Genomic DNA, 19,407 nt, shown 5'->3' on the forward strand with positions numbered 1-19,407 from the left:
ATTTTGATGATATATGAATAAAGTCGCGAGTCAATGAAAAGGCAAATCCAATATATTGTTTTAGGTTGAAAAAAAAAGACTTCTGATTTAGTGTGATGCCCGAATGGTGACATCACCCCGTGAACAAGCAGCGTCTGCATTGGATGTCGACCTCGACCAATCACGACGCACCGTGCCAGAGCACAGATGGGAAGAGTTTAAAAAAGATTCGGAAAAGTGTCGGAAAGTTGTCCAAAAGCCACAACAGAGCAGGCTCAAACCAAAGTCCTTACCCTTCTGCAATATTGGATTTCTCCCGATCTGAACAGCGGGGACTCCGTGCCAGTGTCTGAAGACGTGTCCAGCTGCAGCATCAGTGACCAGCTCTCTAAATTGTAAATAGTCAGATCGCATCATGTCACAACATTTCAGGAGCGGACCATCATTCGGACTTTCAGCCGAAGTCAAGAGCAAGGTAAGAGTCCTTTTGCGTTTGGAAACATGTGTGTTGTGTGCTTAGGGTGTTTTCCACTGAGCTGCGAGGGCTGCAAGGAGCAGGTAAAGGATGCTGAAGGTTGACACCTGACAACTGGATAAGATTGTCCCACAAAGTCGAATTAACCTGCTAGATGAAACCTCATTAAATCGATTGGGGATTCGAATTTACCACATTTGAATGCTTGTTTAAAAAGGGTACACATGTGTGCCTGTGGAAAGCATGCGTGATATGGTTTCACAATAAGAGGCCGTGCTATAGGCTATAATGAAAAATTGACCTTTTCAACCGTGTCTCCATCATCCACGGCCCTCACAGATGTATCATGGCCAGTATTGTCAACGGACATCCGTTTTTTTCAGACGCCTATATAGGGCGTATTCACATTTTTTTAGAGGGGTTTAATTCTCTGAAACGCAAAACAGAAACGCCAGTATGCTGAACCGCGAGGGAATGGAGACAGAGCCCGGTCAGTTTTCAGACCTAAGGTCAGCCAGTAGTGGAGCTATTCAAATCATCCTTATTGTCAACACAGCATGGCGTCTGCTCCCCGAACTGTATCATCTCTCTTCGAAGCTGGAATAGTAGGCCTCATAAACACAGACATTACTAATCAGGCCTGCCCAGGCTGAAAGCATACATGTTTTCCTGTGAGTGTGTTTATGTTCAGCAATGGAATGCAGTGGGATTTAGCCCCCACTTGTTTCTTGTTTCATTTTTATTTCAAGGTACCAGTCTTCCAATTAACATTGTACATTACAACATTTGTATCTATAGTTATTCAATAGGCCTACCTTATTATGGGCCTATGCTTAAATGTTAATCTATAACAACATGCGACTTATCACATATTTCAAAATATTGTTTCGTTTTGTTTATAACTATGGTTTAGTTTTGGAAGAAGAAAACCCCGACACGATTGAACGTAAAGTTGAGGCTGCATCGCTAACATTGTAACGAATGGGCTGTCCCGTGTGGCTAGCGCTAGCATGACATCCGTCAGGTGCATCCCATCACGTCCTTTTAAGGAGCAGAGACCCCGTCCCCTAGCGCGCGACGCAACCTCGTATTCCAAACAGTTTACATTCCCGTTTGGCGCAGACAGACCGCGCTCCTGCGGAACGCCGCGCTGACAGAACGCAGGTGGATGCTAAAGATGGCAGTTTGAAGCTGAGCCATCCGCACGCAGACCGCACCGTCCATCAGAGAGACTAGAATAACTCCACTGCTTTCCTTATCTGGGAACAAACTCACTCAGTATTGGCACTGATTCATTTGTATTTATTTGATGAAGTTTTGGGGCCCTAATTGTATGATCCTGTACTAAATGTTTCTGCTACATCTTCATGGGATGTTATGAGGACATGCCTACCTGCCACAGAGCCAACAGGGATGCACACTACCGTGTGTTTGGTGAGTTAGCTATTAACTAGTTTACTAAGGAGCCGGTTTGGTTTGGACGTTTCACCCTAGGAGGCCTCTACAGTTCCCTGTGCGAGTCGGGATGGAAGTTGGAGAGTGCCCTAGTACCCACTCGACTTTCCTACCCTACGTCTAATGACTGTTACTGTTTAGACCATTAGGCCATGGCAGTGGCACCCATATGGAGAGATTTAGAACCAGGAGGTACAAAGCCACCGGTCGTTGCATTCTTTAGCTTCTTACTGAACCACTTGGGTCCAGATTTATCCTGGAGGGCTCTCTCCCTCACTCTCATCCTCTGGCCTCCTAGTGCGCTGTGGGAGAGGTCAGAGGAACGGCTCTATAACTGTGGCTCAAGATTCAGATAGATTATAATAATACTTGTAATAATAATATAATAATACATTTGATACGTCTCTTGATGTATATCGTGCTTTTGTAAATGCTCAAAAACACTTCACAAAATATGACATCAAATGCCAAAGTAAAACGAGACGCTCAGATCAATGGCTCGATTCCCAATGTCTGCGTCTACCTGTACACAACAGAAGCAACGCACCTCCTACCACCTGCCTGCTAGTGGCTGAGAGGCAGACGAATGAACAATGAGCTTCTTTTGACCCAAGTCTCTCTTACATGAGTATTAAGTGGAGCAACATAGCAATGTAAAAAAAAAAGTAATATGCTGACTTTTGAGAGAGAGTGAGAGAGTGAGAGAGAGCGAGAGAGCAAGAGAGAGAGAGAGAGAGTGAGAGATTTTCTCCCAATTTTGGTGTGATGACTTCTAGAGCCGTTTTGGTTCTAAAGAACCTGTTTGTATTGGCCAGAGGGAGAGATGGGGGTCAGGATGGAAAGGGAGGAGGAGGGAAAGAAAGCTAAATAGAATGAGAGCCTTGGGAGGATGGAGAGATAGAGTGAGAGAACAAGAGACTCCATGCCAGAATGTAAAATATCAGAGCTGTGTGGGTGTGCGAGTGAGGATACGCATGGAGAGAGAAGTGCGAGACTCCCACTCAAGAATGTCCCCAGGCCGCTCTCCTCTCAACTTCATCATGAATCATAAAATATACATAAATACATGTGTATTATTATTATTATTGTGTTGTCTTCCCAGGGAGGACTTCCATATTCACTGTTACACCGAGCGATTGTTGTGGACTGAGGTCCATCCTCAATGTTATAATATCATGATAATGTGTTGTGCTAAACTAAAATGATTATGGTTTACTAATAACTAGTCTAGCAAACTATTTTCCAGTTAAAGGAAGCACATGCGCTTCAGTCAACATATTTTAGGGGTTAGGCATGTACGCCAAACTGTCGTACCCCTAACTGCTCCTTAATGACTGCTCTTTGTATTCACTGCTTAACCCCTACCTGCTCCTTAATGGCCTGTCTCTGTACTCACTGTCAAACCCCTACCTGCTCCTTAATTACCTGCCTTTGTATTAAATATCTAACAAATATATATGCTCCTTAATGGCCTGTCTCTGTACTCACTGTAAGTCACTTTGGAGGTGTCTAATAAATAAATAAACGGAGTACAATATGAGTGGACTCATGGAGACTGGGTGAAACTAAGAGGTTGTTTGTGGACCTCCGCGACGGGGACATGAAATGGGAGCACAGATATCCAGGCGCTGTTGTTCTGACGGATCTCTGGATCTCCAGTTGGCAGGGAAGTACGACCTCCAGAAGGAGGAGGAGCTGCGCCGCTGGATCCAAGATGTCGTCGGCAAGCCGGTCCCAGACCCCTTCATGGAGAGTCTGAAGGACGGCGTCATACTGTGCGAGTGAGTACCGGTGTAATGTACGAGTATTACCATAGTATCCCGGGAGTACCTCCTTCTGAACTATAGAGCATTAAAGCCAAAAGGGGACATGTTATACCACCAGGTGTGATAAGTCGTTACAAGCCGTTTTGAAGGTCTGCCTCTTCTGACATTACAAGTTGGCGTGTCCACCTAGGTGTGTGCTGGATAGATCAGTCTCCCAGCCTACCCAGTGGACTATAGCAAACGTTGCTCATCTATCCGCCATACATCTAGGTGGACACACGCCCACTTGTGATGGCATAAGAGGCCGATTTTCCAAATGGCTTGTAACGGCTAATCACACGCTCACCTGGGGCTATAATATGTCCCCTTTAACGACAATAGATGGATATAATCTATATCCAGTTCCTCCTAGACTCGGTAATGAGCCAATCACTGGCCCGATCCACTTCTGTTACTGAAGGGGACGTTGACTCTGTTTGTGATCATCAGCACATTAATGACAATAAATGAATGCTTAAAATTATCTTATTGTCTTGTTTTGGTTGTATTTCTTACCAAAACAAAAAAAATGGTAAATTAGGATATGTTTCCTTATCTTGGGTATTTGTATTGGTCTATATTAAATGAATGCGTTTGTTTCTCGACAGACTCATCAACACACTCCAACCTGGCTCGGTGAGAAAGATCAACAACTCCACTCAAAACTGGCACCAGGTAAGTCATACAATACTACAGTTAGGTATCCATGCTTCCCCGTGGCTGGCCTTCACCTTGGCTACTGGCCTAATTCAGTGAGACAGACCTGCCTGTTATGACTGGGTTGTTACCTCGTTAAGACTGCCCTACCTCGTTGTAGCTGGCCCAGTTTGTTAAGACTGGACCTACCTTAAAAGGAGCTGTTATGTCCCTTTGTGTCGAGGATGAGAGGCTTCCTGAAGCACACAGAGCAGTGTGAAGGTGGGGAGAGCAAGCTGCCCTATTTATGTGTTTGTGTCTGGGCGATGGTTTACATTCCAGAGTGGAGCTGGCCTATCAACATGTGGCCCAACTCAGAATGTGTGTCAATGTTGCCAAGTACAGGAATAGTGTATCATATCGTTACCTTTTTGTTTGTAGGATGTATGGATTGGTTACAATAATGAAAAACAATGCGTTTGGTTTTAAACTCTGAGCGCTAACGTTTAAATGCTCATTTCTACGGTTGTGTGTTTCAGCTGGAGAACATCGGTAACTTTGTCCGTGCCATCACAAAGTACGGTCTGAAGCTGCACGATCTCTTTGAGGCCAATGATCTGTTTGAGAACACAAACCACACCCAGGTCCAAAGCACCTTGATCACCCTTGCTGGCGTGGTGAGAGCACTTGTTTAGAGTTCTGTTTCTTCATTCATGTTTACGCTCCTGCAGGTATTCCAGGCATGATTACTACGTTATACAGCTGCATTGCATAACAAAAAAAACACAAAACCATGAGACGTACCAGTTTATATTTGACCATTCTCTCTCATTCTCCTTCAACTTTATATCCTCTCTCTCTCTGTTAAAGAGAACCTAAGCTAGCTGTTTCTAGTGGAGCAAATGCTAAGCAAAAGTTGAAACTTATTATTGATTGTGAACCTTTGGTATAATAAACAGATAGAAACTGAAGAAAATATGTTATTATGGAATCATGCACTCTAAAAATGCTATGCGTTTACAATGTCAAACATCGTAAGTCTAAGGTTTTCCCGAAGCACTTTACAGTTTAGGCAGCTGCCTAAATATTCTAAACTTAATTCTCTCTCTGTGTATAGAACAGGCTGCAAGCAACAGTCATAAAAATGTGCATAAATGGTCCACCTGTGAAAGAGTGCTTCCCACCTCTTGTGAAACCCTGCGCTTTATATATCTCGATAATGTTCTATCCATCTCCAACTCTCCTACCCCCAGGCTCAGTCCAAGGGCTTCCACACTAAGAACGACATGGGGGTGAAGTACATCGAGGCCACGCACCGCCGCTTCGCCCCAGAGAAGCTGAAGGAGGGACGCAACATCATCGGCCTGCAGGTGAGCTTCACATGGCCGTCCTCCACCTCCCATGTTGGGCTTAAGGGGGAAAGCAGTGCATCAAGAGAATAACCACCGGAACAGTTGTTGTGATGGGAATACCAATAAAGGATAGATAATTCTTAGCTAAACTTCAACTCGTATTACTTATAGCTTACCTGTAAACAAATCTGTTAAAGTTGGACCATCATTGGTGCTCTTTTGAAAACAATTATTCAACTTTTCTGGGATCTTATCTGCGGACACAGAGTTGATTTTGTATCTCCCTGAACAGCAGGAAGATGGAATGGAATTGAAGTGACACACTTTATAAAAACAAATCAGAGGCAGACCTAACTATTAGAAATGTGTTGTACGCATGAGCTGTTTATAAATTATTAACCTCATGTGTGCAACAAAGTGCCAAACTTTATAGTCGTGTAAAGTGCATAATATGCGCTTAAAATTGCACCAGGCGGCATGAACCAAGATTGATCCATTTACTGCCCTTGCGCACCCTTGTAATGTTGTATAGACATAAAATAAAATACATAAAAATGCCTTTTCTCTACAAGATGACAGCAATAAGGACTGTCATTAAATACCTTACGTGGGATGCATAGAGAAAATTATAAGTTCATTCTTTCATTCATTTAAGTTGAAGGAGTAATGCCTGTTTGTTTTTTTTTACAAAGAATGATGGGAACTTTTAGGAGAATGGGGGAGGGCAGCCCTTTTTTTTTGACCGTTCGGGGACCCGGCAAGAAGAGATAAAGCAACACCGCCCCAACCCTCAAACCTCAGGTCCAATCCTAACGTCTGCCCTCTCTTCTCCCTGTTGATCAGATGGGCACCAACAAGCTAGCCAGCCAGAAGGGCATGACCTCCTACGGAGCCAGGCGCCTGCTGTTTGACTCCAAGATCGGCATGGAAAACCCTCTTGACCAATCCACCATCAGCCTGCAGATGGGCACCAACAAGGGAGCCAATCAGGTGAGAGGACACAGGACTAGTATCAAACGTGCATGCCTTTGCTTTATATATTCTTAGACCTGACGTTTGGGCATGAGAAATGTTCTCTAGATTTAAATAATAATAATTATATAAATGGGCATTAATTGAACTTTTGATGTCCATTTCTCTTGCCTTTCTGTCTCTCCACCTCTACCTTCGTGTTCTTCTCTGTCTCTGATAATCCTTACCTAAACTTCAACATGTATTACTTGTAGCTTACCTCTAAACAAATCTGTTTAAGTTGGACCATCATTGGTGCTATTAGGAAAACACAAATCCAAGAACAATGGTTCAACTTTTCTGGGATCCTATCTGCGGACACAGAGTTGATTTTGTGTCTCCCTGAACAGCAGGAAGATGGAATGGAAGAAAGAATGTAAAAAAAAAAAGTACATCATTCACAAAATGGTTATTTTCTTCCGTCCCCCCGTCGTGGCTCCGCCCCCCAGGCCGGTATGACGGCCCCTGGCACCAGGAGGCTGATCTTCGACAAGAAGCTGGACCTGGAGACCTGCGACTCCAGCACGGTGTCCCTGCAGATGGGCACCAACAAGCGGGCGTCCCAGCGCGGCATGACCTCGTACGGCCAGCCCCGCCAGGTGTGTGACAACAAGTACTGCACCAACCCCACCGAGCAGGACCCCTACAACGGCCAGGGCGACTTCGACGCCTACAACCAGTACTCTGAATAGGAAACACAGACCCCCCCCCCCCACCCCTAAGGACAGACTCCCACCCCGCCCGCCTCATCCCCCCCCCCCCCTCCCCCTCCGGTTGCCTCGACTCCAACTCGACTCCAAACGACAACGACGACCGCAGACTCGTATTTGTGACTGGTTTCCTCCCGCTCCCAGACCGTGGTTGCCCCTAGCGATAGTGATCCCGCCAGCACCACCTTCGAGTGGCTGCTTTTAAACCATAAGGCCTCATCGTAGGAAGTTCTTATATCACTTTAAATTTAGCTACAAACAAATGTTTTCATACACACCATGTATTCTTTCTCTTTGACAAAGTTTAAGGGTTTACCCCTAAAAAAAGTGATGATTAAATATAATTTCCTATTTATTGACTGTATTTCTAGAGTTGTTTTTATTTTATTAAAGCTATTTAATTGGAGTTTTGCGGCGGTACCATGACAACGACGAAGAAGAGATTCCGTTAACGGACACAAGAGACCGACTCGGTGCTATTGACCTCTGACCCCTAAGAGCCAGCGCTCGGCTTTAACCTCTGGTCACATGACAACAAGGGGGTGACGCTACAGGCCTCACACGCAATACAGCACGTTAATATTCTCCTCACGCCTGCCCAGAAGCTGTTAGTTTGAAGGCAGTGGCTAACCCTGTGTTAGACGGTAGAGAAAGATGAGAGGGTCTTCAGCTAGGTCTACGGGATCCATGGTTCGGAAAGAACACCGCTGTGTTCTTTCCCTTTCCGTTATATGTCCACTGTCCTGAAGTGCCGCGTGTTTCCAACTCTTCTTCTGCGCTCGGAAGACTGCCGACCCCGACGCCACAGAGCTTCACCGCCAGTCTGCAAGCCGAACTTTGACCCCCGTCCCACAGTGTATGTAGTAGAAGTTAGCTTGTCGTATGGAAAGTTCATGTCTGGCATGACGCCAACCCACCGGATGTACTGAATGTATTGTTTTATAGAGTGCTAAAAGCTGTATCGCCGACCACGGTAACCATGGCCATGGCAGAATTGCATTTCCAACAATACGTTTTAATGTCAAAATCAAATAAAACTTCGGCCATTTAACTTTTTAATATAAATGTGACATGATTTTGCATTTAGCACATAATTTAGGCAATCGTGCTTTGCCTCATAATACATGAATGCGATGTGCATGTTTTTGTAACTTCAATCATTTCATGTTTTTTTTTTGTTGCTAATTGCTTATGTTGTCTAAGGACAATGGCTGAGACGATATAGACTACTGAGACAGTTGGCAGCACACAGCCAGAGCTCAGATCATAGCATTACCAAACTACAATACGATAAGGAGAAAATAGTGCTAGAACAGAAATGTTGCATCAATTTGGATTACAGATGGATCAATTAAACATGGGACTGTGATCTATTCATAGTAAATTATCGTTGATTCCGGGTTTATTATGCCTAGTCAACAGCTGGCTGAAAAATAGGGGCCCTTCAACCATCGCTAAATATTTTTATTTTATTTTTGTATTTAAAAGTAACACGAGACTCGGCAATCATTAAAACAGTATTTTGAAGTTTAATACAGATTACAGGAAACGGAATGTGTTATTAAGGAGACTTGAGGAGTCTGATGAATTGAACAACGGGTAAAACTGATTAACTTTACAACAGGTGAAAGACTGATTAAATAAATGAGCTTGAAAATATGTAATTGTGAATTTGTGATTATTGCAAATCATCCGATTTAGTTTTGTTCAACTAATTCAAAACGCATTAATTCTAAGCAGTTTTTAGGTATCGATAAGAACTTAAATTAAGCCAATATGATGACATCATAAGGAAAAGTACCCAGCATGTATGGTAACATGATTCTACCAATCGATGGACGCTTCAGATGCATATTGATAATTAAAAGCACATCTGAATAAATGTAAGCAAATGTGAGTAAATGTCTTATAGGCTGCCGCTACAAAATAAATACCTCCGCTGCAGTTTTAATTTATAAAACGTTCACTTACTGCCACCATGCGGTTTGATCATAAAATTGCACTCCAATGTGCACACTCGGCAGAGCATTAACTCATCCAAATGACCAAATCTTGGGTACACTGGGTTCTCCTAAATCTTTAAACACGGTATGATCTTTCTTGCACGGTTTAAGATGGCAGATAATATTGTTGCATTGCATCACTGATCGTTGATTTGGCAGTATAATCCACATTTAAAATTCAAGAGAAGATATGAGCAAACCGAGGAAGACGAGGGTACACAGAAGACTCCTGAAGAAGGGGAGGGATAATGTAGTCGGTATCTGGATGTTTCCACTCATGAGAAGAGTCTGACTGGGAATGTTTTCCATGATGCGATATGGGTGGGTGCAGACCTAGAGACCACCGTGAACACCTATATCTACAATGTACACACGATGAAGACTGCTACAGGCAGCCAGCAAAGGGAGATTTCCCATAAAGTAAACATGTAGGTTTTAATCAAATTACGAAATGTTATCTTATGGATAATTACCCAAACTAAAACAGACTTCAAAGTTTAGCCTCCAAATTTTATTCTCAGAGTTACGTTTCTCATACAAATGGCATGATTGTAATCTTCCATACAGGCAAAATTAACACAACATAAAAGTACAAAATAAAATTCAGAATAACACTTGATGGAGTAAAAATATGAAGCACTAATCTATGCTAAAGATATAACGGAATGGGCCATAGGGATAAAACAAATGACATCAAAGTAGTTCGGAGAGTGTTAGCATTTGTATACCTCGTACAACATGAAACCCAAATACCTCCTACTCACTGAGGAATGAACACAATTGTTTCACCCCTGGATCGATAAGGAAAAACTACACAGATGACTCGACCCAAATGGACAGGATACAAAGGTAAGGATGTTGCAAGGTCCACATTGTGTGATATAAACATAACATGATCCCTTTAGACGGTTAGCCCGACCACTCACCCTGCCAGATAAATGTTTGGAGCTTCTCAAAGCTAAAAAAGATACAACTAAACAAGTGATATAAAAGGAACCATGGTTGCTGGGTCGACAAATGAGTCAAGTGGAATGTTTGCAAGGGTAAGTGTGTCACTGGAAACCACTGCTACTGATTGGCTGCTTCACAAGCATCGATCCAATCGCTGTACACGTCCACTGCTTCCGAAAGGTCTGAACCAATAAGGATCAAGGATCAGTCAAACCGACAGATCAGACAACAGACCACAGAGTCCATTACTTTACATGCACATTGACGTTACACTTAACATTTTCCTTTAAACATTTGTTAGATGTAGAGTTGTGTAGTGGCTCTATCCCTCTGTGACATGTTATGGTTATTTTAACGTACTTTAAGAACAGTTTGACCAATTGAATGATATTGAAAGGATACAAGTAATAGGGGTCTGGAACTCCTCCAAGCAGACTGTGCATGATATGATTCCCGTATTTCGAGTCCGTTCCCTGCACACAAGAGAGCAATCTCGAATTAATAATCAATAAATCCGGATCAAACCCGTCTACCATGCCATGCGGACGCAGACAGGATACTCACATTTTGACATCGCAGGACTTCTCGTGGTTACAGAAGGGGCAGGTGAACTGGGTGTCCAGGTTCCCAGTCAGCTTCTTCTTGGGTGGCGGCTTCCTCTTCGACTTTCTGCGTCCCATGCTGAACTGCTCACTATCTGTGGGGAGAAGTTGGATCAAACTTTTTTCATACCTAAAAAAAGAAATCCAGACATAATCGACAACAAAAGATCACACGCAATCTATCCAATGTGAAAACTACTCAGCTCTGTTACATTTATGAACTTTCAAAATAAAAGTCCATCACATACGTGAGGTGCATCATGTTCGCACACACGATGTGCAACACATCTGGTTATTATGCCCATCTAACGTTTATATCAAACGAGACATGTAGCCGGCGTGTACATCAAATACGTCGACGCGAGAGGTGTCGTATGTGACCATCGATTCATGTTTAAATAACCTCTTCCAAATGTTGGGTGAGAGAACACAACAAAGCTAGCGGTGCTGGTCTACAATGCTAGCTGCTCAGCTAGTTGTTTTGCGCCACAACAGCCCGGCGGTTCGTGTAAAATCATCCAAGTGAAACCCCTGCGTGGATAGACCGTTGTACCGCATGCCTAACGTACATGTTCTCGGACCGTATACGTTTACAAGAACGGGAAATAATGTAAATGTACTGTATTACCAGAAAAACGTCTTGCAGTGAATGATGCTCTGGTTCATTCAAGTGGTTCCGGATGCAGCCGCCAGAGTTAATCTGATTGGATGAACGCTGGGTGCCAGGAGTTAACCCTATCCTGGCAGTGGGCACCATAGAGAGACCATAAAGCCATAATGCAGTCCAACAAAGGGATTGGAGGCCTTCTAGTTCGGTATACTGTCCAATTTAGTGGTGGAGTTGATACTTTCTCATATTAACATTTGGTTCGGTTGGGTTTCACACTTTGTCAGGTAAACCAAACATTCTAAACTCATGCCACCATGTTGAAAGAGTTGCTTGTCCATTGAAGTTGTTTCTGACCTTTGTCTTTAGATGGACCCCTGAATAGTCATCAAGACCCTTCGTGGACCATCTCATATTCATGCGCTAACATATAGATAAGTACCTCGCTGCTTGGCAAAAGATCATTGCAAGATCAACATTTGATTTCATGGTGCTTAATCGTGACATTGTTAATGTTGGATTAGCTTGGTATTTTATGTGCAAGAGGGAGGAATGGTAAAGATGCCATGCCTATAGGGTGAGCCACACGAAAGGAGGGCTAAAAGAGGTGTTTGGTGCTTTGATGAACAATGTTGACACTGCAGATGTGGAGATTGAACTATAGAAGCACCACAATAGGCATGTGCCTGCCAATAGTGACACCTGCCATATTTTGAGATTGTCTGCAGCCTTCTACCGAGGTTTCCACTGCCAGTGCTGGGTGCTTCTTTAGCTGTTTACGACACTTGATACGTATATCTCAGGAATACAATGTCAAATGACCGAGTGGACTTGCACTGATGAACATTATTACTTTTTTCTTGTATTCCGTTTATCAGCACATGGGCACACTGCTATGAATTGTCGACGGGGGCAGCTAAGGGGCCGACTGTGACGCAAAAGCCACAGGCCCCAGCTCCAGTGCTGCAGCTGGATACTGTTGGCCATTCCAGTATACTCATGCATCACATACGCCAGTCCTTTACCACAAAATGCAGGCTTGTGCCTATTCACAATATAATTCCAGTTTATTCATTATCTCTACCTGGTTATGTTATTATACAGCACTACAATAATATGTTGGGACATATTTCTGTTATTATATTTATTATCTATAAGTAGACTGTTGATTATTTATTTAGCCTACATATTTTTGATGTAGATAGTTCAGTTTTTTCATAGAACCAGTTATAGAGCATGCAGTGCTCTAGCAGTTGAAGAGTTATGTGATGGGTTGTGGTTGCATTGGAAAATAATCCTAATCTTACTCTGAGTCTTGTTTTGCCTGACATTACAGTTGTAGCAGTTCAATTGACACTACGAGCCTAGCCTAGTTATATTAGTAATGAAGTCTTTTTTACATACTGAGAATTGAATAAACATCACTTTTTCATGTCATGCGCGATCATTTCTAACATAAAGTAAATAAAATAGTGTAACAATTTTTAAACATATATTATTTAAAACATGTGTGACCTTGAAATAAAGGTTCCATAGTCTGGGTTATTAACTCTTGTTGATATATATTACATATATATATATATAAAGCCTATTTAATCTACACCAAACTCATCCTACGTAACCTACTCTGTAACTAAACAGTCCCCGATGAAGATTGCCATCGTAGAAAGGAGCTGTCATGATGTCCCTTTTGGGGGGAGGGTGGAGTGAAGGAACACCAGTCAACCATATCCACCTCGTTAGCTGTATACTGGCCGGTATTAGAGAAGGATTCCTTCAAATTATAATTTATACTCTCTGAAAGCTATTACACATACCAACTGAATCATGAAGTCAATTTGAAAAATTCACTAAATTACAACTTTCATATTAAAATAACAAAATCACTTTTTATATAATATTTTGTTGCTCTAATGCACACAGAATTCATAAAAGGTCTTAACAAGACATTTGACACACATTCAGGTATTTTAATAACATACATTTTTGCTGAATGTCAAAAAATGTTAAATGTATAGCCTTTACAAAAACTATACTGTTCTGTAAACTACTTAATCACTGAGCATAAACTATATAGGTGTAAGCTATGATCGCAGCCACGTTTCCCAGATCACCTGCGGCACACAGGACTTAACGCAACGAGATCCACAAATGAGTAAGGACAAGTTTGTGTTTGACATGCAGTTCTGAAAAGTGTGGATATTAATTTACCAAACGTGAAAAAAAACATTTGAGCATCATGACGTCTTCGTGTGGCCATCCCTTTGGCTTCACTAAGAACTTAATACAGGCCTATAGTTCTATTGTTAAACGAAAGTTTAGAAATTGTTTGACATTGCATATAAATCGTATTATGCTTTTTAAAAAGGTACGAATTAAAGATCATAGAATATTTTAAAGTTGTGGTCATGAAGGATAATGTATAATCAAGTTTGAGGTAGGCCTATACCATGAAATGCTAAAGTCACTTCTCAGCTCATGTTTTACAAACAGTTTTTTCCTCGCAGGCTTGATAAAGTTGCGCAAGGCTTCAGATATTAATCTGTTTGAATAATACAAAAAAAAGGAGAGCTCTTGTAGTATTGTTGGGTGGTCCTTAAAAGGACCGTTTGTTTGAGATCAAGTGGTAGAGTCTACTTGGAGCTGGTGTACTTGGTCACAGCCTTCGTGCCCTCAGACACGGCGTGCTTGGCCAGCTCACCGGGGAGCAGGAGGCGGACGGCGGTCTGGATCTCCCTGGAGGTGATGGTGGAGCGCTTGTTGTAGTGAGCAAGGCGAGAAGCCTCACCAGCGATGCGCTCAAAGATGTCGTTGACGAAGGAGTTCATGATTCCCATCGCCTTGGAGGAGATGCCGGTATCGGGGTGGACCTGCTTCAGCACCTTATACACGTAGATGGCATAGCTCTCCTTCCTGGTCTTTCGGCGCTTCTTGCCGCCCTTGACTGCGGTCTTGGAGACGGCTTTCTTGGAGCCCTTCTTGGGAGCGGGTTTGGCAACGTCAGCAGGCATGATGTCTGTCGAGTGTCGATTGAATGGACAACGTTCCACTGCCGTCTTTATAGGAGGCGCATGCAAATCAATAAGGGGCCGTGCATCAGTGTGATTGGCTAGGATACAAGACCATAAGCGTCAGCTATCGGTTCGAATAATATCTGCAGTATAATTATCTTACTGGCACCATACCTAGCAGCATAACTTCTTAGTTTCTTTCAATAAAACGTGTTAATTTATACTTTTCTAACTGATCTCTTCGGAATAGTTTAATATTCCTATTCCATACAAAATCATCACTACATGAACGTTAAGCAAATCATATACAGTCACGCATGTAAAATGCCTCAAACAATGTACTAGTACCCAAGCTTATGAGGTAGACTTAGATATGAAGCAGTTAACGTATTCGTTTATCTATTTTCTGACTAGAATTACGTCAGTGTCGAGCAACAAATTGACGGCGCGGGCGAATTTTATTTTTATTTATTTTTTAAATTGTAGTGTAACTTTCCCTTTAAAGCAAAAGTAGATTAAAGTTTGGAGGTAGCCTATAGGCCTACATACCAGGTTATATGTTCTAGGAAGTAAAAGGCCTCTTTCAGTGGGATATTAGACTTTTTGAGATGCACCGTGAGTCCGACATTTAGCATTAATAAAATAGCAAACAATAAAATTAATCGCAGCAGTATTGTAACTCGTTACAGAGGGCTAGTTCATCAGTTTAGTAGGAAGCTTTTAGGTGCATTTGTGTGGCTCTTAAAAGAGCCTTTGGGGTCAGTGGGTGAGAGACTGGTTTAACCGCCGAAACCGTACAGAGTACGGCCCTGCCTCTTCAGGGCATAGACAACATCCATGGCAGTGACGGTCTTCCTCTTGGCGTGCTCGGTGTAGGTGACGGCATCACGGATCACGTTCTCCAGGAACACCTTGAGGACACCGCGGGTCTCCTCGTAGATGAGTCCGGAGATTCGCTTCACACCGCCACGACGAGCCAGACGGCGGATGGCGGGCTTGGTGATTCCCTGGATGTTATCACGGAGAACTTTACGGTGACGCTTGGCGCCTCCTTTTCCGAGTCCCTTTCCTCCCTTACCGCGTCCAGACATGTTGAATCGGTTGATGTGGCGACGATGGTGCGCACTGTCGTTAATAAAGGTTTGTTGAGGACCTGGGAGGGGCCTGTACTGGAGATTCCGCCTTTAGTCTCCCTCAGGTCCTCAGATGCTTCTAAGAATCCTATAGGCTATTTCAAATTTCTATTTGTTTGGTTCAGGTGACGTCATTGTAGCTTGGCGCCGCCATTTTGACGACCGATCCCACCCACTGACCCATTGGTTTCAGTGGTAACTCAGCAACAACAACAACACCTACGACCACAATCAAACAATGAGGATGCGCTCTTTTATTCTCTTTAGTGCAGGTAATGGAAGGTTCTGAAAGATGGCATATCCATGTAGCTTACTAATGAATAAAATGCATACAAAAAACGTTGACATAGCCTTTGTGACCCACTATGTTCTGCTCCATACCAATGTTGACAGCGTCCCAGCCAAAGAGTATTGGTATTAATACCTCATTCATTGTCCAAAATAATCCATAATAATTCAAATCGGGTTTTGTTGTGGGTACAAAATGAATCTTGAAAAAAACTCGTCCCAAGCGTCCCCGGCGAAATTATCGTCTATGATTTGACTGATTTCAACGATCAATGATAGTAACCCACCACAAACTGTTCACAAGAAGTCACAAATAGATAGTAGCCTACCTAACTTTGCCATTATCAGAAAAAGATTATTGGTGGCCAAGTGCCTCACTTTAGCGTCCTTCGCCCATCCAGCCACATCATATTGGTTGGCATAAGTGCTCTTGAACGCTTTCAAGATATCTCCACTGTATGGGGAGGGGTTGTGGACTAAATAAATACATATGTCATGAAAATTGATTTGAGGCAAGCTTGAAGCCGATACTAATGGACAAAAAAAAAATGGGGGTAAAAAATAAGGATCGGAGCCTAAAATCAAAAAATGTCCCCAGATATATCTGTCTCTCTCCAACATTCAGATGAGCGGTGTGGGCGGCCATACTAGGCGAGATCGGTCGTGCAAATGGCGGCGTTCCAGAAAACGTGACGTAGAGGAACCGTATGAACTGGGAACGTATATTCACCAATTTTTGGTCACGTAAAATGAAACAGCCTTGGAACGTGGAAAGGTTTTTCCATTCATCTGTCTAAGGGTTTATCTGTAAAATAAATAATATTGCAATCTAAAAAGTTTCTAAATGTGTCTGTTTGAAAGTAAACGCACCAACGATTAGAATAGATCAGCCAAATTGACAGTATCGTCAGTTGCTCAAATATTTTCCTATTAGGCATACTATTACTTTTCCTACTGCTAACTATTATTAGCCTATCACTTTCTTTTACATTTGCATTCCAAATGGTTTGATACGCAGATGTCCCCTCACTGCCAGCCATCTACTGTATTGACGATGAGTTATTTTCTGTGGCCTGGAAATTCGTCTGAAAAAGTGGGGTCCCCATATTTTGTGGTGTAGACTTTTATTGATGAATTCCCAACTTCCTGGCAATTAAATAATTAATTTAATTTCACAAACAACGTATGGGTTAGTTTGCTGTTGTATACATTTGCTGTTGCCGATGGGAAAAGAAGGTTTAGGGAGGGCCACAAGTTGTGTTCTCCCGAGGTTTTCCTCGCACAACTCCACAGTACTTGTACGGAATGTACGGAAAGTAGATCGTACTGGATGTTCTCATGTGACTGCTTAACAATTCTACAATGCGTAAAAATAAAATATGGCGTGGAAGGAGGTTATCGGGTCTTTACGGTAGGCTATAGGCCTAATGCAAGAACATTCCTGAAACACGTAGAGGAGGAAATGTATTGACTTCAGCGCAACTGCATAAAACTCAGTGTTTAAAGTAGGCTAGCTCTTAAGAGAATATTTGGTTGGCTCTTAAAAGAGCCTTTGGTTTGTAGGGTTTCTGATTTACTTCTTGGCGGGCTTCTCGGTCTTCTTGGGCAGAAGGACGGCCTGGATGTTAGGCAGCACACCGCCCTGAGCGATGGTCACTCCACCGAGGAGTTTGTTGAGCTCCTCGTCATTGCGGACGGCCAGCTGCAGATGGCGGGGGATGATGCGGGTCTTCTTGTTGTCGCGGGCAGCATTGCCGGCCAACTCGAGGATCTCAGCGGTCAGATACTCAAGCACGGCCGCCAGGTAGACCGGAGCCCCGGCTCCGACGCGATGAGCATAGTTGCCCTTGCGAAGAAGTCTGTGCACACGGCCAACGGGGAACTGGAGCCCGGCACGGGATGACCTGGTCTTGGCCTTCGCCCTTGCTTTACCTCCGGTCTTTCCTCTTCCAGACATGATAAGCGCTTATTTGAAAAGATTCTTAGGGTACAGATAGGACTTTCCGACAGCATTATATGCCGACCCAGGTCTCTGCTCAATGGCCAGCTTATACTTCCAGATAATGGACCAATCACGGTAGAGTACACATTTATCTTTTCCGCCCTTTAGGTGGCACTGTTCTACCGACTGAAATAAAATAAAAAAGTAGCAGGCCGTAAAATACCACCTGTAAGATACTAGTAGTGACAACGCCTGAAGGATGCTGATTAAAAATATATATATACCAATGTGTCAACAATCAGATGAAGCCATATTTTTTATACTTAGTGAATTCACTTGAACTACCCTCATGATGTTCCTGACTTGACCTATTCAAATCCAATTATCAACTTAAGTAGAATCAGAAAATTGAAATTGTATGCTAGAGCAATAAACGTACTATGTTTTTATATTTTCCGTTGTTACAGTAAAACATGGGGAGACTCAAGAGGCATAGAGGATGCAAAGCACAATTACAAACTTCACATTGAGGATAAACTTGAGAACAAACAGCAGGTAAGTGGCAGCATAAAAGCACTGTCTGACCACAAAAACATAAATCTGCTGCTGGGGATGACGCAAAACTGCCTGAACCATTAATTTCAACATTCAGAGAGGGTGGTCTGCTTCACTTATCCACCCATCTGCATGAGTGCCTACAGCCCCACCAGTTGAGGACCAGCCTTAAGAAAGTACTTGTAAGCAAGGCAGGTACTGAATACAGAGTGTTTACCTCATTATTCAACCTCTCACTGCAACAAGTGGCTCTTTCAGCATATCCTTAACCCTAGAACGTTATCCAGTCCCTGAAAAAAATCATCTTTAAATTGAATAACTGGATGACTATGTGACCAATGGGGATCAGACCCCTAGCCATTAAGTGCTTTGGGAATCTTCATCAGACCATTAACCTAGTCCTTAGCACATCAAAGTCAAGGGGGTTACGTCCCTCCCACTTACCTGCCATGGTGGTGTGGGTGAGGGTTAATAGGTTTACATGGTGCACGTGGGCCAAAGTCTAAATAGGAGTTCCGGATCGTGACGCTCTCTTGTGATGCGACGCAAACTCAAGGTTCTCACCGTAAACGGTTCAGTGTCACCTGACATGGAATATTTGGGAATCACCCTTGTGCTTCTAAAGCCTGGGCAAAGTCACTTCTTTTTGGATGCTTTCATGGACGACTCGTTGACAGGTTATGGGGGGACATGTTCTGTCCAGGAATGCGTGGACATGTGTGTATATGATCACCTTTGTATTGTTTTTTCCTGTGAACTTCTGGCTGCTTGCACTGCCTCACCTTGCACAAATTACACCCGCGTTTTCAATGAGCACAGTGCCAGTAAATTCTGTAGAGTTTAATGAGCAGTGTTTTCCGATTCCTGAAGTCCCTGATACAAATGACTTTTT

At 43.0% G+C, this 19,407-nt stretch overlaps 5 protein-coding genes across 5 annotated transcripts; 1 reads left to right on the plus strand and 4 right to left on the minus strand.

The window, feature by feature from the left end:
* The first annotated feature begins 215 nt into the window (after nt 1-215).
* LOC130398821 (calponin-1-like) lies at nt 216-7,440 on the plus strand. The gene is made up of 7 exons (XM_056604946.1): nt 216-454; nt 3,569-3,690; nt 4,323-4,389; nt 4,890-5,027; nt 5,604-5,720; nt 6,546-6,692; nt 7,163-7,440. Exons 1-7 carry the CDS (start codon nt 395-397, stop codon nt 7,403-7,405), a joined length of 894 nt encoding a protein of 297 aa, XP_056460921.1. The 5' UTR covers nt 216-394; the 3' UTR covers nt 7,406-7,440.
* A 2,164-nt stretch (nt 7,441-9,604) lies between these two features.
* Nucleotides 9,605-11,718, minus strand: LOC130399363 (transcription elongation factor 1 homolog). The gene is made up of 4 exons (XM_056604981.1): nt 11,608-11,718; nt 10,942-11,074; nt 10,780-10,850; nt 9,605-10,559 (listed from the first exon to the last, which is right to left on the minus strand). Exons 2-4 carry the CDS (start codon nt 11,055-11,057, stop codon nt 10,495-10,497), a joined length of 252 nt encoding a protein of 83 aa, XP_056460956.1. The 5' UTR covers nt 11,058-11,074; nt 11,608-11,718; the 3' UTR covers nt 9,605-10,494.
* Nucleotides 11,719-13,584: 1,866 nt separating this feature from the next.
* Nucleotides 13,585-14,629, minus strand: LOC130399186 (histone H2B 1/2-like). Its single transcript, XM_056604969.1, has one exon. It carries the CDS (start codon nt 14,595-14,597, stop codon nt 14,220-14,222), a length of 378 nt encoding a protein of 125 aa, XP_056460944.1. The 5' UTR covers nt 14,598-14,629; the 3' UTR covers nt 13,585-14,219.
* A 687-nt stretch (nt 14,630-15,316) lies between these two features.
* On the minus strand, nt 15,317-15,713 carry LOC130399234 (histone H4). The gene has a single exon (XM_056604973.1). It carries the CDS (start codon nt 15,686-15,688, stop codon nt 15,377-15,379), a length of 312 nt encoding a protein of 103 aa, XP_056460948.1. The 5' UTR covers nt 15,689-15,713; the 3' UTR covers nt 15,317-15,376.
* Nucleotides 15,714-17,539: 1,826 nt separating this feature from the next.
* On the minus strand, nt 17,540-18,065 carry LOC130399105 (histone H2A). Its single transcript, XM_056604965.1, has one exon. The coding sequence runs from the start codon at nt 17,973-17,975 to the stop codon at nt 17,592-17,594; it is 384 nt and encodes a 127-aa protein (XP_056460940.1). The 5' UTR covers nt 17,976-18,065; the 3' UTR covers nt 17,540-17,591.
* Nucleotides 18,066-19,407: the final 1,342 nt, after the last annotated feature.

This window comes from Gadus chalcogrammus, chromosome 2 (genome assembly GCF_026213295.1).
Source record: "Gadus chalcogrammus isolate NIFS_2021 chromosome 2, NIFS_Gcha_1.0, whole genome shotgun sequence".
Lineage (NCBI taxonomy): Eukaryota > Metazoa > Chordata > Actinopteri > Gadiformes > Gadidae > Gadus > Gadus chalcogrammus.

What these genes read in the sequence shown, in the direction of transcription:
- LOC130398821 (XM_056604946.1), top strand. Translation starts at nt 395, where the DNA reads ATGTCACAACATTTCAGGAGCGGACCATCATTCGGACTTTCAGCCGAA. An exon ending in GACGGCGTCATACTGTGCGA is followed by an intron (nt 3,691 to 4,322) that starts GTGAGTACCGGT and finishes GTTTCTCGACAG; the next exon opens with ACTCATCAACACACTCCAAC. An exon ending in GCAACATCATCGGCCTGCAG is followed by an intron (nt 5,721 to 6,545) that starts GTGAGCTTCACA and finishes CCTGTTGATCAG; the next exon opens with ATGGGCACCAACAAGCTAGC.
- LOC130399363 (XM_056604981.1), bottom strand. Translation starts at nt 11,057, where the DNA reads ATGGGACGCAGAAAGTCGAAGAGGAAGCCGCCACCCAAGAAGAAGCTG. An exon ending in AAGTCCTGCGATGTCAAAAT is followed by an intron (nt 10,851 to 10,941) that starts GTGAGTATCCTG and finishes TCTTGTGTGCAG; the next exon opens with GGAACGGACTCGAAATACGG. An exon ending in GTTCCAGACCCCTATTACTT is followed by an intron (nt 10,560 to 10,779) that starts GTATCCTTTCAA and finishes TTATTGGTTCAG; the next exon opens with ACCTTTCGGAAGCAGTGGAC.
- LOC130399186 (XM_056604969.1), bottom strand. Translation starts at nt 14,597, where the DNA reads ATGCCTGCTGACGTTGCCAAACCCGCTCCCAAGAAGGGCTCCAAGAAA.
- LOC130399234 (XM_056604973.1), bottom strand. Translation starts at nt 15,688, where the DNA reads ATGTCTGGACGCGGTAAGGGAGGAAAGGGACTCGGAAAAGGAGGCGCC.
- LOC130399105 (XM_056604965.1), bottom strand. Translation starts at nt 17,975, where the DNA reads ATGTCTGGAAGAGGAAAGACCGGAGGTAAAGCAAGGGCGAAGGCCAAG.